This window comes from Pleurodeles waltl, chromosome 6 (genome assembly GCF_031143425.1).
Source record: "Pleurodeles waltl isolate 20211129_DDA chromosome 6, aPleWal1.hap1.20221129, whole genome shotgun sequence".
Taxonomy (NCBI): Eukaryota; Metazoa; Chordata; class Amphibia; order Caudata; family Salamandridae; genus Pleurodeles; species Pleurodeles waltl.
Window position 1 is genome coordinate 1,186,473,555 of NC_090445.1, and position 19,108 is coordinate 1,186,492,662.

The window sequence follows — 19,108 nt, forward strand, 5'->3', positions numbered from 1 at the left end:
GGCCCGTCCTTTCCAGAAGCTGAGCCCCGACTGCGGCACCCGCCACGATCATGATTGTAAGTGCTTCCTTTGAGGTTTAGTCTCTGCAAAATGAGCATCGTGGTCTACCCAACCGGAGTATTTTCTACGAGTATGTCAGTAAGCGTCACCTAGCATGTTTTATACGCCCCGTTTATATTGTACACTAAGGGTACCTGATGGACCACGGGGTAAACGTCTCCAGCAACCTTGTGTGCCTTTGGCAATGTTATTGTTACTAGTGCGTCTTTGTGGTGATGTCCTCGTGCTTCTGCGCATCAACAACGCACCACGTGAATCGGCGGTAAACGCAGTGGGGTCGTTTTGGAAAGCTGTTCATCATCCTGGTAAGAGGCGGGAATTCCTTTACCTACTTCGAGGGTGGACGGGGCGTGGCTCAGCGGGCGGAGTTTACAGGTGCTTTATGAAGGGAGAACCTTCTACTCTGTGTTTCCCGGAGAGGAAGATAGAACCCGCGCGTCACAGTCAGATACAGATTACGCTCCAGTACATCATCAGTTCACCTCCAGGAAGGATTCTAGATCTTTTTTCTGCTATGGGATCTCTGAGCGCACAGCCTTGCTTTATCCTTGCCAAGCCCAAGAGTTACGGTGGCTTGTTCTTTCCAGAAGCTGAGCCCCGACTGCGGCACCCGCCACGATCATGATTGTAAGTGCTTCCTTTGAGGTTTAGTTTCTGTAAAATGAGCATCGTGGCCTACCCAACCGGAGTATTTTCTACGAGTATGTCAGTAAGCGTTACCTAGCATGTTTTATACGCCCCGTTTATATTGTACACCAAGGGCACGTGATGGGCCACGGGGTAAAAAAGTCTCCAGAAACCCTGTTTTCCCCTGGCAATGCGATTGCTACCAGTGCGTCTCCGTGGAGATGTCCCCGTGCCCCCGAGCATCAACAACGCACCACCGGAAACGGCGGCAAGTGCTCTGGGGTCGCCCCGGAAAGCCGTCTATCATCCTGGCAAGAGGCGGGAACTCCTTTACCCACCTCGAGGGCGGACAGGCGCGGCCCAGCGGGCGGAGCCCACAGGTGCTTTACAAAGGGAGAAACCTCCACTCCGTGTCTCCAGGAGAGGAAGACAGAACCCACGCGTCACAGTCAGACCCCGACTACACTCCAGTACACCATCAGTTCACCTCCAGGAAGGATTCTAGATCTTTTCCTGCTATGGGATCTCTGAGCGCACAGCCTTGCTTTATCTTTGCCAAGAGTTAGGGTGGCTTGTCCTTTCCAGAAGCTGAGCTTCAACTGCGGCACCTGCTACGTTTATATTTGGAAGTGCTTCCTTTGAGGTTTAGTTTCTGTAAAATGAGCATCGTGGCCTATCCAACCGGGGTATTTTCTACGAGTATGTCAGTAAGCGTTACCTAGCATGTTTTATACGCCCCGTTTATATTGTACACTAAGGTTACGTGATAGGCCACAGGGTAAACGTCTCCAGCAACCTTGTGTGCCTTTGGCAATGTGATTGTTACTAGTGCGTCTTTGTGGAGATGTCCTCGTGCTTCTGAGCATCAACAACGCACCACCGGAATCGGCGGTAAATGCAGTGGGGTCGTTTTGGAAAGCTGTCCATCATCCTGGTAAGAGGCGGGAATTCCTTTACCTACTTCGAGGGTGGACGGGGCGTGGCTCAGCGGGCGGAGCTTACAGGTGCTTTATGAAGGGAGAACCTTCTACTCTGTGTCTCCCGGAGAGGAAGATAGAACCCGCGCGTCTCAGTCAGATACAGATTACGCTCCAGTACATCATCAGTTCACCTCCAGGAAGGATTCTAGATCTTTTCTGCTATGGGATCTCTGAGCGCACAGCCGTGTTTTATCTTTGCCAAGCCCAAGAGTTAGGGTGGCTTGTCCTTTCCAGAAGCTGAGCTTCAACTGCGGCATCTGCTACGTTTATATTGTACACTAGGGGTACGTGATGGGCCAAGGGGTAAACGTCTCCAGCAACCTTGTGTGCCTTTGGCAATGTTATTGTTACTAGTGCGTCTTTGTGGAGATGCCCTCGTGCTTCTGAGCATCAACAACGCACCACGTGAATAGGCGGTAAACGCAGTGGGGTCATTTTGGAAAGCTGTCCATCATCCTGGTATGAGGCGGGAATTCCTTTACTTACTTCGAGGGTGGGTGGGGCGTGGCTCAGCGGGCAGAGCTTACAGGTGCTTTATAAAGGGAGAAAAACCTTCTACTCTGTGTCTCCCGGAGAGGAAGATAGAACCCGCGCGTCACAGTCAGACACAGATTACGCTCCAGCACATCATCAGTTCACCTCCAGGAAGGATTCTAGATCTTTTTCTGCTATGGGATCTCTGAGCGCACAGCCTTGCTTTAGTTTCCAAAGAAACTATAAATAAATAGAAATATACATATAATCTGAAAAAAATAATTATCCACATAGGCATATGCAGTTCATAGTTGTTTGAAGAAGGTGGTTATGAAGGAAAGAGCCAACTCTTGAGTAGTTTCCTGAAAACAAGAAAGTTATCTGTGGCTCTTATAGTTGGAGGTAATGAATTCCATAGTTTGGCTGCTTGGACGGAGAAGGATGTACCACCTACAGTCTTTTTCTTGTATGGTGGTGTTCTAAGGCGGGGTGCCAGTCTTGAGCGGAGGGTTCTTTGTTGGATGTATTTGGTAATTTTCTTTCTGATGAAAAGCGGTCCTGTTCCATGTATAGCTTTGTGGGTGATACAAAGCAGCTTGAAAGTGCATCTTCTGGCAACGGGTAACCAGTGTAGTGCTCTCAAGGCAGGGGAGATGTGGGCTTGCGGCTTTATGTGTAGTAGTAGCCTGGCTGCGGAATTCTGTATACGTTGTAGTTTTTTCATAACAGATAGAGATGATCCATGGTAGAGGCTATTGGCATAATCCAGTTTGGATAATACAAGTGAGATAGTAGCTTGCACCTTGTGTGGAAATCCGAGGTGAGGGAAAATGCGTCGTAAAGTCTTTAAGGTGATGAAGCTTGTGCGTGCTAATTTGTCTACTTGGGCATTCATAGTTAGTTTGGAATCCATGGTGATTCCTAGGTTTTTCACTTCCTTGGATAATTGAGGAGGTGGACCGAGATCGTCAGGCCAGACGCACAGAGGGTCATAATGTTTCCAGTCACCACATGTGAGTATTTCAGTTTTGGAGGTATTTAGTTTGAGATGGCTCCAGGTCATCCACTGATCAACGGCCCTGAGGCAACTGAAGATTTGAGAGTTTTCAATGTTTTTGGGGTCTTCTAATTGAAGAAGTATTTCTGTGTCATCTGCATAGTTGTAGCATGTGAGATGGAAATTATTGATCAGTTCTGGTAAAGATATCATGTAGATGTTAAAAAGCAAAGGTGAGATGATTGACCCTTGGGGGACCCCTGTTTTTGTGAGGTAGGGTTCGGATGAGAAGGGGGGTGAGTGGATGATATTTGCTCTTTTTTGGAGATAGGAAGTAATCCAGTCAAGCGCAATCCCTTGTATGCCGGCTTCGTGGAGTCTTTGAGTTAGGGTGTCATGGTTAACCGTATCAAAGGCAGCTGAGAGGTCCAAGAGAAGTAGTGCAGCAACTCCATTTCGGTCAACTGTGTTTTTAAGATCGTCCCAGATTGCCATGAGTGCCGATTCAGTGCTTCTTCCTGGGCGGAATCCAGTTTGGAAGTCTGAAAGTATAGAATTGTCTTCAATTAATTTTGACATCTGGGTGAATGCTGCTCTTTCTATCAATTTGCCCAGGAAAGGTCCATTTGTGATAGGTCTGTAGTTGTTGGGGTCTTGCGGGTCTAGATTTGTTTTCTTTAATAATGGTCGTATGTATGCCTTTTGGATAGGAACACGTTGGGGTCCTGGGGGGTGGGGGTCCTATTTAACGATATAAAAATGGTAAGAAGAGTTAAGTGGATAGGAAACAGGGAAAAAGTAGTGGAAGGAGACTGTGTGGTTCTTTCATTCAAGACCCCAGACTTGGTGCATAGTATCATCCACAAATTAGGTGCTAGACAAGCCACTTGTCAAGGAATTTCACTGCTACCCTTGGGTTTCTTTTATCCAAGATCTTCGGGGCGCAATGTTAGGAATCTACAACCCGTAAATGAACAAGTACCAAATACCCTGGACCACAATCCTCTTAGTAATAGATTTCAACCTCTTACAACGCTAGAAGATTTGGATTGACTAAACAGGAACAGGACAGATTTTCCATATGATTCTGCCCTGGATGTAAATAAAGAAAGGCCTACAGAGAATAGGGGAGATGTATTCCGCGAGAAGGTACTTGATAGGAACATCATAGACATCCGTTTGAATCAGGGAAACCAACTCCCTCCAATAATCTATACTCAAGATGATGTACCACCCTTACCATCTATAGAGGAGGCGCACCCCCAACCCTATCAATATATGGGAACAACTATACTTTACTGGAATGTGGCAGGCCTAACTAATAAGATCAATAACGAGCTTTGGGTGAATTTCATTGGGGATTTTCCTTGTATCTGTCTTCAGGAGACTTAGACATTAAATCCAGTCCACATAAATGGGTACAAGACATTCCATACACCAGCTGTACAGGCCAATCACGGCAGGCCAAAGGGAGGCCTATGCACATATATCTCAAACAAGGCATGGCTACGTAACCCAAAAATGCAAATCACAAAAATCTATTATCAAATGATTGAATGCAATTTGGATCAGAACACGCACCTAGTACTCATCAACTTCTATAATAATGCAACGCATAGAGAAGTCCCCAAAATTTTAACAGAGATGGGTGAGGACCTAGAGGAAATATGTGCGAGCAACAGACGTGAGACTCTTATTATATGGGGGGGCGACTTTAATGTACATCTTTGCAAGGAACCCACAGGAAAGGTGTGTGGTTGGGATACCGAAGACATCGGCGTAGGACCGCACTTTTCACATACCATTCAAGGTGAGGCAATGAATTCAGTGGCCCAAAAACATAATTTGTCTCTTGTAAATGAATTACTTCCCAAAGAACTACAGCTTAAACCAACTTTTAATGGAAGGGGCGCAAATACAGTTATTGACTATATTTTAATGTCAACACACTTTGCACACTATTTTACTAATTACATAATTCACGACATCGCAATAAGCGACCATTTCCCTCAAAGCCTGGAACTCTCATTAATCCCTGCCACACAGGCCAAAGCCAGAGAGGCAACGATGGTAAATGATATTGTACTAGCCCCGGGTAATGGTTATATACTGTGATGGACTCAGACTGACCCTCAGGCATTATTAAAAGATATATTACGTGAACATACCCAAGTGTTCCTTGATTGCCTTAGTGATGACACGGCCCCAGGACAATGTCTAAGTGCTTTCCAACAGATAACCTACGCCGTAAAAAAAGCCCTCACGTCTAGGACAGGAGGGGCAGGGGGCAAGAAAAGGGAAACCGGTTGGTTTGACCACGATTGCACGAAAGCGCACACAAGACTAAAAAAAGCCCTAAGTGCCCCCATAAGATGTCAGACCGAAATACGTACCTGCAGACTGGCATACAAGACAGCCACAAAAAAGAGGAAACTCGCTTTGAGAGGGAAGTCATGGGACAACCTACACAGAGCTAGTCTGACGAAAGACAATGCCCTCTTCTGGAAAATAATAAATACTCCCGTTCTAGGGGACAATAATAACCCTAGAATGGAAATTGCAATTTCGGAAGAGGACTGGATCACGTACTTTTCTAAGATATACTGTCAACCCAATGACAGAGTTCCTCTGGACCTTCTAAAAGTCCCAGACCCTGAGGAAGATCGACACCTAGCAGTATCACCTCAGTTTACCTTAGAGGAGGTAGTAGAAGCTATAAACACAAGCAAAGCCGGGAAAGCGCCAGGGCCCGATGGTGTTCCAATTGACCTATATAAATCTAACACCGACTTATGGGGCCCTCTATTGACGCAGGTACTGAGGGCCATTTGCACACAAGGCCCAACATCAACATGGCGCCATTCTATCATCATACCCATATACAAAAAGGGGGATCGCCTTAACCCAGCCTGTTATAGGCCAATTTCTCTCCTCGATACATCAGCCAAATTAGCGGGGAGAATAATCCTAAATAGACTCCAAATATGGTCGGAAGAAAATAACATTCTATCCCCAGTGCAGTATGGCTTCCGCACAGGACTAGGTACAGTGGAACAGGCTCTGAACTTAACTATCCTAGTGGGGAAGTATACGAAGACCAGAGAGGGTAATTTGCACCTGGCCTTTATAGATTTGTCCTCAGCATTTGACTGTGTTTTGCATGAAAAGTTATGGGATATCCTAATAAGCATGGGGGTCGAACCAACGATAGTCCATTTCATAAGAGATCTGTATACTGGGTGCAGAGCAAATGTAAGGTACGGGATGAGAGGGGAATGCACTAAGTCTTTTGGCATATACAGAGGGGTGCGTCAAGGCTGCGTTCTCGCACCACTTCTATTTTCATTATACATAAACAATCTAGAAAGTGAATTGATAAGCAATTGTAAAGACCTTCCACAAATAGGCAATCGCCCCGTCCCTGCACTCCTTTACGCAGATGATGCAGTACTCATGGCCAGGACACCGCTAGCCCTCCAGAAACTCTTAACCACTTGTATAAATTACATGACAGCCCTGGGCCTCACAGTCAACCGTTCGAAAACGTTCATAATGAACTGTGGCAGGAAACTGAGCAAGTCCTATAAAATCACTATTCACGAGGACAAGGTGAAGATAGCTCCCACCTTCTCATAGTTGGGCATAATGTTCGATAAACAGGCAACCTGGGCACACTGCGTGAAAACAAAAATAGACCAGATTATTAAAACAACGGCGGCCTTGAAGATTTTTTCCAAAAAACTAGGGGGGATCTCCCCATCAAACATGGTAAAAATCTACAAGGCCAAATGTATCCCGGCGGCTACTTATAGAGCATGTATCTGGGGGTATACGAACTGCCATGCGATTCAGTTGGTGGAAAATGACTTCCTGAGATACCTGCTAATGGCACCAAATAGCACGTCATCATATATTAGCCATTCGGAACTAGGGGTCCACTTTGTAACTGATCTAATTAAGATACAGCCTCTATTATTATGGCATAAAGTGTGGACCTCTGAGCATACCGGATTAAACCAGGCCATACTATCCGACTGCATGAATCTAACACACTCGCTTAGAGTTCCCTGGCTAAGATATATTATGACCTTTTTTAAAAATATGGGCTGCGAAGCATATTACCAAAACCCACAATTACTGGAAAAAATAACCAGGAGAGATTTGAGCGCTCTGACTTTGAAGCACTTGGATGAACAGAGATGGGAAGTGGAATCAAAAAAATCTACAGTAATGTCTAACCAACTAATTCTGTCGACGGATGCAGTCCAGCCCTACTTAGTAAGCGTGGTAAATCCCCGACATCGATTTGTCCTTACAAGATTCCGCTTAAATATCTTCCATCGGCTAGTAACCTTTCCGATTATGTGCGACAGGAGTACAGTTTTAAGAGTATGTCCATGTGATGCAAAAGCTTCCCAATCTACAATGCATGTGGTCCTCTTTTATAAATTTTATGATACTCCAAGAAAACGTATTTTATTGCCTTTTTTAAGATCGACTAATTTGCGTCAGTGCCGCGACGCCTATTTCAGCTTACAGATTTTATCCTCTATTGAAATGTGTGGAATTTTAGCAAACTTTTTATGTACAGTACTCTCTGTAAGGAAGTCTATGGGCGTACTGAACTAATTTTATTTGAAAAATTTTGAATTTCCGGTAAACTCCTCACTCTCCAGAAAATACTGTAATTGAACTCGATTTTGCACTGATGTAAATTTATCAAGTTTTATATACCTGTCCTTGAATGAATTAACGATGTGTTTTATTATCTTCCCTATTTATTTATAATTTTTCTTATACATATTTATCAATGTACTATTACTTGATACTTTTATGGCCTGTTGAAAGCCGAATAAAGTCTGTTTGATGATGATGATGATGGTCAGTTGGCTCTTTCTGTGTGTGTAGCATGCATTTGTGCCACATTCATATGAGTTCATAGCACAGTCTACTTCCTATTTGCAACCTGCATACTGCACCCCTGGGGTGGTATTTGTTGCTGGCACTTCCTCAGGTTTTAGGGGACAGCTACATGTGAATCTACACCATCATGCTATTTATCTTGTGGTGACAGACCTGCAGTGAGAAACATTGCACACCCCTTCCACGTTACATACAGCCTGTGAGGGTGGCCAATTTAGAATGTGGCTTCAATTAATGGAGAAATGGTCATCTGCCAAGATATACATACAGTGCAGGCCATGACTATGGTACTGTGGGCTATTGCATTGTTCCCTTGGTGTTCCTGAGTGGCAGCTAATGTTTGTGTCAGCCATGACGTGGCCAAGGGTGCGGATCCCATTGTCACAGGATGATCAACATAACTAGTAGTGTTTCTCCTATCTTCCAAAACATTAATGTGCATTTCTACTGTCGACACATGCACAGTGCAGGCAATGGGATATAGCTCCGCTACTTAGCAAATGTGTCCCTTGGCACAGTGCATGTGAGGTCAGTGATGTCCTGTTGCCTCCTACTGGGTCCCACTATGACATTCATGATCTGCACTGTCTGACTGTGTCTCTGAACCCTGTTAGGCTATTTATTATATCTGTTACAGACATGATGGTGTTGTGAGTCAGTGAGTGTTGCATGTGAGGTTGCACTACAGTGACTGTGCTTCCACTTGCACTTTGCTTCCACTGTGCAGACACATCTGGCACATGGTATTTGATGGGATTGATCTTGTATTCCTATGTGTGTGAGCCAATATGTCAGGCAGAGGTATGTGCACACTAGAGGTAAGTTAGGTATGTGGTGATGAGATGCAGTTGATATAGGTGCAAGCTGTGTGGTGTTTGATATTTGTTCTGACAGTGATTTGCACGGCACAACTTGAGACATCTGTGCCTATTTGGAAGTTACATGACATAGGCATGGTGTATGCTTTGACGTGTCTGTGATATTGTTTGTTTGGTGTAGTGTGTGTGATGTGTACATAGTGGGCAACCTTAGGGCACTTGTAGTGGTCTGTGTAGTTCTGCTATTTTCAAAGGGTACATGTCTGCACCTGTCCTTCCTGCGGTGTGCCTGTCAAGTTGTGGGTGTGTTATGTACATGTGGGTGTATGTATTGGTGTGCACTTATTGTGCTGTACTGCAGCATGGTGGATTTGTGTTCTCACCTGCACATGTGTGTAACCCTGGCCATATGTTACTGTAGTGGTGTATGTCTTGTGTGTCCGACAGGGTTGGGGTGCTGGGTGTACATCACTAGATTAGTTGACTTACCCACAAGTAGGCCATTTCCAAATTGTCCATCCTGGAATTGTTCATTGATAGTACTGTGCCGGAATATGTAGGCGTCATGGACACTCACAGGATACTTGGCCAAAATGTTTATGAATAATCCGCGGTGGTCCACTATGCCCTGCACATTAATGAATGCGTGTGCTTGCGATTCCGGTATAAGTGCTCTGTTGCTGCAGGTGGTACGAGCCAGGCATGGGTGCAGTCAATTGCACTGAGCACATGTGTGAAGCCATGGATTTGATAAAACCCCTATTTGTTCTCCTGCTGCTTTTGCTGGGTGTTGGGGAATCTGATGTGGCGGGGTGTCAGGGAGATGATGGAGTCTAACACCTTTGGCAGAATGCAGAAAACAACAACTGTGAGACACCAGCAACCAGTGCACCCGTTGTTTGGAATGAGCCACTTGCCAGCATGTGCAGGATAGGGAGCAGCTTTGTTATAGGTGGTGTGTTGTGTGGGGTCTGCAGGCTGGCTGCAATTTGTGGCTCAATGTTGTGCAGCAGGTGTAGTATGGCTTGCCAGTTGAGTCTATAAGTCCTAATAATGTCCAGGTCCCTGAGGCCAAGGAGGGTTGTCCGGGATCTGGAGACCCTCTCCAGCCTTCTGCATTGCCTTTGTGGGTCGTGTTGTCGTGCTGATGACTGCTGGTGTGGTTGCTGTCTGCTGCACCATCTAGCAAGCTGTATCAGTATCACCTCCACCTTCTCCTGTGGGTTGTAATTTTGCTTCTGTGTGTTTTCCTTAAGTAGTGGGTCCGCCTCCCACCCGTGTGTCTTTTTTGCCCGAGTGGTTAAATTTGGCGCTAGAGTGTTTGAGTCATTTTTTGGATGGGAACGCCTACCTTGCATCTAATTGACACAAGGAGGTTTCACGCATCCGAAAAACACCAATATTCTGAAGCTAGACGGGTCTGGTATCAAAATATAAATATGGCGCTGGGTTTGCGCTGAATTAGCGTCAAAAAATTTGACCCTAATTCAGCGCAAACAGAGTATAAATAAGCTCCATGGTGACCTCATGATAGAGTTTAAATATGTCCAGGGGCATGGAATTAAGGGAATCACTATGTTATCCCTGTACATAATTCTCAAAACATTTAATTTCCTCATATTTATATTGTACATGCAACTATAACTATGATATATGCTACTATAATTAGGTTGCACATGTTCTATACTATATTGGCTTCTAAAAAAAGCCTATATTAATATTAGTCAAGATGTATTGTGTACTCTGGCTACATGGAAAGGGACAGACAAACCTAGAAAAGTATAGCTTCTGTCTCTGGCAGCTACTCCTGTTATAATGTGGATCCTTCTTTGCAAGTTTCAGAGAAGTTCACAGGATACTCAGCTCTTTTCTCCACTCCAAATAGTGAGGGGTATATTTATAGTCTGTTTGCACCAAATTAGCATCATTTCTTTTACTCTAATTCAGTGCAAAACGAACTCCATATTTATACTTTGGCGCTAGACCCATCTAACGCCAAATTTATGGAGTAAAAGTCATTTTTTGGATGTCGAAACCTACCTTGCCTTAATGAGATGCAAGGTAGGCGTTCCAGTGTAAAAAATGACTCTGGCCTTAACGTCACATTTATACTCCTGTGCAAAAATGGTGCACAGGAGGGAGGAGGGGTCCAAAAATGGCACAAAGCTTGCTTTGCCCCATTTTTTAACACCTGGGTCAGGGCAGGCGTTAGGGGACCTGTGTGCCTATTTCCATGGTGGAACACCATGGAATAAGCCCACAGGTGTTCTCCCCAGGCCCCAGGGACATACGCCAGAGGGACAGCAGAGGATGGGGGACCCCATCCCACGTAAGTACAGGTAAGTATAGGTGAGTATTTTATTTTGTTTTTTTAAAGTGCCATAGGGGGCCCTGAAATGGGCCGCCATACATGGCACAGGGGACCCTAATCCCCTGTGCTGACCATTGGGGTGGTGGGCATGACTCCTGTCTTTTCTAAGACAGGAGTCATGTGGTATGGATGGTTTTGTGGCAGAAAATGGCTCCAGGCAGGTTAGAGTCATTTTTTATTACTCTAACCTGCCTAACGTCATTTTTTGGTGCAACACTAGCCTACTCTTTGCACAGGTTTGCACCATTCCATAAATATGGTGCCCAGCTGGTGCACAGAAATGGTGCAAGCCGGTGCTAAACTTTTTGGTGCAAAACTGCGTTAGTGCAGTTTTGCACCAAAAAGTTTAAATCAGGGCATACGTTTGATATACCTATCCTAAAGGGTGTGATGAAGATTGCCTTGGCAACACGGCACTGATGTGCAGCTAACGACGGCACTAAATGGAGTTACAATATTTGGGTTTGTTTGTACTTCATAAATAGATTGTTGATATAAAAAGGGGACATTGGTCAGTGCCAATGGAAGCATGTGATTCTGTGGCTCTAGCTTTTGCTGCCTAAATATGGACTTACCATCCTTGCTACATAAATTGCTGCATAATTTGCAGATTTCAACAAAACATGTTTTAGCTGAAACGCGGCAAAATAACACTGTCAGAGAATGTGCTGTATCATTCTGCATGATTTGCTTTTGCTTTATTTATATTTTTGATAAACCAGCCATTTAATCTGTTCCTACTTTACTGCACATTCCAGGTGCATTTAACAATAGTAACACTTTACAGAGTGTTTTATATCCTGTCATTGTGATAACCCCATATTTCACAGGAACCTCTGAAATATTTTTCACATTTCATGAGTCCGAGTGAAATATGTGTTTTATAGACCTGCATTTTGTGCAATAAACACTTAAACATGTTATTCATACATATGTATAGAGATATATAATTTAACAACAACTTTCATTTCCCTTTTAGGATCTACAAACTCGACTAGCTTAGATTTTGAAAGGCCAGGTAAGCGATGTTGATATTACAACACAGGTATTTTTTCCCTGTTATGAACATTAATATACCTCTATTTATCTTGTAGACATATTGAATAGATTTGATATAACAAGAAGATCGATCAGAAAAAAACCTTGCCAGGACACAAATGTACCTCTGTTCAAACAAGCGGCAGGTAATGGCCATGCCCTACTTTGGATTTCATACATTTTATACAATTTGCAAAAGAATGTGTTTATTTGTGTTAAACCACAGAGTGTAGCTATTTACGGAAAAGTAATTGTGACGTCCAGTAGAGAAATCTCATCAATCTGATAGCAGCAACTGATCACTGGAGATGACTGCGGGGCATATTTTCAATTAAAAGCAAGTATAGGCTTCTTTTTGGGCATTTCATTGATTATTACTGCTTCATATATTGATAGGTTTGGCCATGTTCAGTCTATCCTATTGTAGAAGAAATAAGCAACAAATAAAGCAGAAAAAAGTAAAGGCTTAAGTTTAAAAGTACTAATTAATTCACCCCGGGCCGTTGCTTAGAATATATAAATGCAAAATTTCTAAAGCAGGCAGCTCGTAGAATAGAACCCAGATTGGTGAAGAAGCAAAATGTAATGTAAGCCAGACACAAGGGAGCACCCAGTATAAGTCAAAACAACACCCTTTCAGGATTAGAGTGACGCATACATTATGTAAAACAGAAGAAAGAACTCTGCAGAGACACTGATGCACCCACTCACAGGCCCTATAAGACACTGACACACCCACTCTCACACCAAGACAGCCACTCACAGCCACTCTCACACCAAGATACACCCTGTTACACAAATTCTCACATCCTGAGCCAAGGGCCGTGCACAGCACAGGTTTGGGTGGTTATAGGTGTTGGCCACAGGGCCTGGCTACCAGGCCCTGGGTCCATCCGCCAGAGGGCACAGCCAAAGGCTGGTTAGATTAACTTTGAAAAAAAACATAGAAATTCACTGAAAAAACAAAGGTTACAGGGACATTATAGTTAGGTTCACATTTTAAACGTACAAAAAATTCACCTGTTATAGTTAGAGTTATCTCAAGTAGCTATAATCGCTATTAATCGAGATTAAGCAAGAGTAATTGCAATTTAAAAACTCTGAGTCATTTATACACTAATTCATTCACTCATACATGCACTCTGAGACTCATGCACTCACTCCCACACCCACCCAGACACTTATGCACCCACCCAGACCCACTGATCAATTCCCACACCCACTTTCAGACCCAGTCAGACACTCATGCACCCACTAACAAACCCATTCAGACCCTCCTGCACCTACTCACAGACCCACTCAAACACTGGTGCACCCACTCACAGACTCACTCAGACACTGACACACACACACTCACAGACCCACTGAGACCCTCACCCACCCACTCACAGACCTACTCAGACACTCATGCACCGACTCACAAGCCCATTCAGACTCTCATGCACCCATGCACAGCCCCACTCAGACACTGACGCACCCACTCAGAAACCCACTCAGACACGGACGCACCAAGTCACAGACCCACTTAGACCCTCACACGCACACTCACAGACCCACTCAGACACTCATGCACCCACTCACAAACCCACTCAGGATGGAGTCAAGTATTGTAGACAGGAGCAGTGAGTTCTACTGTGGAATGGCATGACGATCAGTAGAGTAGGGTGTTGTAGACTGTCATAGAGTAGAGTATTTAGAGTGGCATAGGGTGAGGTAACGTGGAGTATCATCAAGTGGAGTGTCAGAGTATAGATGAGGAGAGTGCTGTAAAGTGGAGTGCTGTGTCATATAGTGGAGTGGTGTATCGTAAACAGAAGTTGAGTGGCATATTGTTGAGTGTCATACAGTGTAGTACAATAGTGTAGAGTGGATGGGCATAGCGTGGAATAGAGTGTTATAGAGTAATATAAGTGTAGTACAGTTTTGTACAGTGGGGTTGCATACCGTAAAGTAGACAGTCAATTAATGGAGCAGTGTAGAGCAGAGTAAAGTACAATGGTGTAGAGTGGGATAAAATGAAGTAGAGTGGAGTGGAGTGGAGTACCTTGAAGTGGGGTAGTATAGCGTGGAGTAAAGTTTCATAGAGTGGAGCGGTGTGTTATAGACTAAAGTGACATGGACTGCAGTAGAGAGGCGTGGCATAGCATACTGTTTAGTAACATATTGTACAGTAGAGTGTAGTGGGGTGTCGTACAGTATTGGAAAGTTATATAGAGTACAACAGAGTAGAGTGACATACAGTCTAGTTGATTTTTGTGGAGTGGAGAGGTGTACAGTACAGTACGTGTTATAGATTGTGATACAATGGATTGACATTCAGTGTTAAAAAGTACAATGGCATTGGTGGTGTAGAGTGGAATGACATACAGTGGAGTAGTGGAGTGGAGTACTGTGTCAGAGTAGAATGGAGTAAAGTGGGGTGCAGTGGCATACAAAGAGTTGCGCACAGTGTTGTGTAGTAGACTACAGTATCGTAGAGTGGAGTAGAGTGTTGTACAGTGGCATACAGTTTAGTACAGTGTTGTACAATGAAGCGAAGGAGAAAAACAGGAGTAAAGTGTTGGAGAGTGGCATACAGTCTAGTAGAGTATCGTAGAGTGGAGTTGCATAGAGTACATTAGTGTGTTAAACAGTGTAGCTGCGTAGAGTGGATTGTTGTGGACTAGCTTAGAGTGGGGTAAAGTCTTGTACAGTGGAGTAGAGTTGAGTGGAGTGGTATAATGTAGTGAGGTGTAAAGTACAATAGAGTGTTTTGGTGCCTCATACAGTACAGTGGCATGGAGTAGAGTGTGCTGGTGTGGGGTAGGTCATAAACTGTTATAAATTGGAGTGGGGCCCATTACAGAAGAGTGAAGTGCTGTGTTGCATAGAAAAGGGTTGTACAGTGCAATAGGGTGTTTTACATTGGAGTGTAGGGGCACTGAGTTGATTATAGAGTTGGACAGTGGAGTGTATGGGGATACAGTGGAGTAGAATGTCATAGAGAGCCTACAGTGTGGTAGACTTTTATAAAATTGAGTTATATAGATTGGAGGAGTGTGTCAAACAATGGAGCGGTGTAGACTGGAAATGGCGTGCACTGTAGTGGTGTAGTAGAGTGGAATGCCTGTGAAGTGGAGTAGCATACAGTGAAATACTGTACAGCAGAGTGCAGAAGAGTGGAGTGTCATAAAGTGGAATAGCATAGAGTGGAGTGGTGTGGTGTACAGTGGAGTGGCACAGAGTGGAGTAGGGTACAGTGGCATAGTGTTGAGATGAGGAACCTGTTATAATTTGAAGTGGTCTCTCATACAGTAGAGTGGAGTGCTGTGTCATACAGTGTTAGAAACTGTCGTAGAGTGGAGTAGGGTGTTGTACAATAGAGTGTACGGGCATAGAGTTGAGTGCAAATTTGGACAGTGGAGTGTATTGGGATAGAGTGGAGTAGAGTCTAGTAGAGTGGCACAGAGCGTAGTAGAGTTTTGTAGAGTAGAGTTATATAGAGAAGAGGAAATTACAGGAGAGTAGCATAGAGATTCGAGTGACATAAAGTGGAATGGCATAGAATGGATAAGTGTAGACTGTTCACTGCTGTACCAATTGCACAGATATCTACCTTAATCTTCAAAGCTAGGAAAGGCAAGCCACACTGGAGGAGTTTGTCAGAAAGCTTTAAGGGCAAAAAGAGAAGAACGCATTTTTACCGGAATTGGTCTTGATCATGTGACCTGTGTTCTGTATGTCAACATTTAAAGTACTGCAAATTGACTAGAAATAAACAACAGACTTCAAAAGATATTACATCTTAGTACTTCATGGATGAAAGCAACACAGAAAGTAAAATATTGCAACACAAAGAAATAATGAGAAATGATAATCCAATCATTTGACATTCACAACAATAAACAGTGCCATCCACGGCGATCTAGAAAGGTATAAAGACTTTTGCAATTTATACAGCTAAGTCTTTAAGCATAGGATTAGCACAGTACCATCCACACTGAGCTGTAAAATAACAAAAGCCTTTCACCACTCTAGGCTGAGCAAATTTAGAGTGTCGCTGGTGTTAGGGTGCTCTATACTGGAGCTGCTTTCCAACTAAACTTGAGAACTACTGTGAGTTCTCTCTTGTTTTTTGCATAATTTATGTGTCACTCTGAGCCTGAAAGGGAATTGTTTTGAAATGTATATCTTATGGCCCCCCTGCCCAGGCATATTTCGGCCCAGAGACTCCATCCCCCCAGGCCAAGTGCAAATGTGAAGGGGAGGATTTTTAATTTTGAGTCCCCTACCCGGGGGCGATTTCAGCCCTGAGACCCCTTGGCCAGCAGCACTTTGAATGGGGAGAAGCATGCAGACCCCCTCCCTGGGTTGATTGTACCCCCAGGTCCACATCCCCCGGGGCCTGGCACCATTTCGAAGGGGGAGTGGGGCACACAGCCCACTCCTCAGGCCAATTTCAGCCCCAGGAATGCTATCTCCTGGGGCCTGATCGTATTTTAAAGGGGGAGGGAACATGCAGCCCCCTCCCCAGGCCTTTTTTAGTCCCGGGGACTCCATCTCCCAGCCCCAGCACCTTACACAAATCAAGATGTACACATTTAGGGGCATATTTACAATCTTTTGATGCATGGCAGCTCAGCAAGCCTTCTTGTTGCGCTGCCCTGCATCAAAAGAAAAGGGCAGGAATGCAGTTCATCTATAAGATATGGTTCATTCCTGTATTTTTCCCTTGAGCCGGTGCACAATGGGCTGCCATGCACCAACGCAGGCACCCTTGCACCCTGGTGTAAGAGTGACTGTGTTGCAGGGATGACTGTTTATGTGCAGGCAGGGACCCCGTCCTGCACAAAAACAATCACAATAGATGTTTTCCTCTTTCTATGTGTACTGCAGAAAGCAGCACACACAGAAAAAGGAAAAACTAGAAGAAATAAAGGTATTTCTCCTCGTTACACCTCCCTTACTCCTCCCCTGGGGAAGCGTAGGCTTTTGATGCATTCCCAGCTTTCCAAAATCTTGTAAATCTGAAAATGTGTCAAATGCCATGGGAGTTACATAGCACGGCTCCCTGTTGTAGGGTGAGTCAACGCAGCTATTTCTGCTACACTGACTTAGTCCTTATTTAGAAGGATATAAAAGCCACACAATTTGGCTTTACATGGCCTTTTAAATACGGTGCTGCAGTTTGCGCTGCCGGACCGTCACTAAAAGTGATGCTCCAGTGTTGCAAAGGGGCTTGTAAATATGCCCCGTACTGCCTCATGCATAACCCCACATTCACATTTCCAAAGACATTGAAACTGATAGGTACATAACTTTAGTTTAGCCTGAGAAATCTTTTTAGGAAATAATCTAATCTAAAAAAGAATACCCAACAAAGTGCAAAAATATGGATATTCCAAACAAATCGATATTGGTTATGTTCCGTAATAATGAAACCTTCCCAGTGTGTTACATAAATGTTGTGCTGAGATCATTGTAACTTAAGGCATTGAGGGCCTGATTTATGAAAAGTTAGCGCCGTCTTTGCATCAAATATTTTGTACGTTTACGCTGCTTTTGTGACAAAAAATGACACAAAGGCGGCGCTAACTTTTCATAAATCAGGCCCTGAGTTTTTTGTATGTGTAGAACATATAATGGAAGCACGTTCCCTTTTAACACCTGGAGCCAAATATAAGTTAGCAAAAAGGATTAGAAGGTTCAGTCAGGACACAAAAGACACATAGGCCCTCATTTTGACATTGGCAGTAAAAACGGCCTACCGTTTCGGCGACGGCTGCCAAAAGACCATTGCCGTGGCTACCAGCCGTCTGCCGTATTATGACCACAGCTGGATTTCCACCAGGAAAATGGCAGAAATCCGGATGTAGCCATGCTGGCAGATGGCGGTAATGTGGCGCTGCTGCCACCACCAATAATACGGCTTGGCGGTGTTCTGCTTGCGGGCGCTGCTGGCGGTAGAAGAGCCCCGTCTCGTCTCCTGCTGGAGGACCTCCTGGCTACAGGTAAGTCGGGTCTCCGACAGGGGAGAGGGGTGGGGGGAGTTGTGTGTGTGTGTATGGGGGGTGAATGTATGTGTGTGCGTGAATGCGGGTGTGGGTGTTTCGTGATGAATGCGTGTGTGCATGTATGGTGTTGCGAGTGCGTGTCTGTGGTGTAATGTAAATGTGTGCCTGCATGTATGTGGGAAAGAGTGTACGGATGGAAGGAATTCCCTGTCATTAATAGTGCCTACCGCCATGGTTTCCGTGGTGTTACGTGGCGTGTATGCATAAACCAAGAAAAGCAATAAGGTTATTTGAGGTCTGAAGAATTCACCCACAGGATGCTCATAGAAGCAGCTTGCTACTACTGTATGAGTGTATGTGTCTGTCCTGAAGAAGATGGACAAACACTTTGAGATTCACTAAAGAATAATGATAACACTTTGTATAAAATTCTAAACTGAATATAATTTTAGAAAGAATACATTGATATTTGTGAACCGAATATATAAAAAAATGTGGGTATGACAGACAGAAAGTACATCACTAACCTCCATATAACAGCAGTTGTAACATTTTCAGATCTCTGTACCATCCACAAACTGAAACGGGTAATTGCCCAGAATACCCCTAGAAACTGGCAAAAACTATGCATCTACAAGCATGCTTATCAATGTACAAATTCGTCAAAATTATGTCCAGTAGTGATCTCCTCATTTATTTTATATTCATCACTTGAAGGTTTTGTTTGACAGAGCCAAAGGATTTTTTTATTCACTGGACCTTTCGGGGTGTAATATAGGTGGATTAAAATTCGATCATACGAATATTAAGTTTTTGGGAGATTCTGA

General features: G+C 44.2%; 1 protein-coding gene across 1 annotated transcript in view; it reads left to right on the forward strand.

The window, feature by feature from the left end:
- Window positions 1-19,108, forward strand: part of LOC138300730 (uncharacterized) — a 1,597,374-nt gene that overhangs the window by 375,780 nt on the left and 1,202,486 nt on the right. The window contains exons 4-5 of the mRNA XM_069240438.1: window positions 12,230-12,268; window positions 12,345-12,434. Coding sequence (XP_069096539.1) covers window positions 12,230-12,268; window positions 12,345-12,434 — 129 coding nt within the window. The remainder of the gene's footprint in view (window positions 1-12,229; window positions 12,269-12,344; window positions 12,435-19,108) is intronic.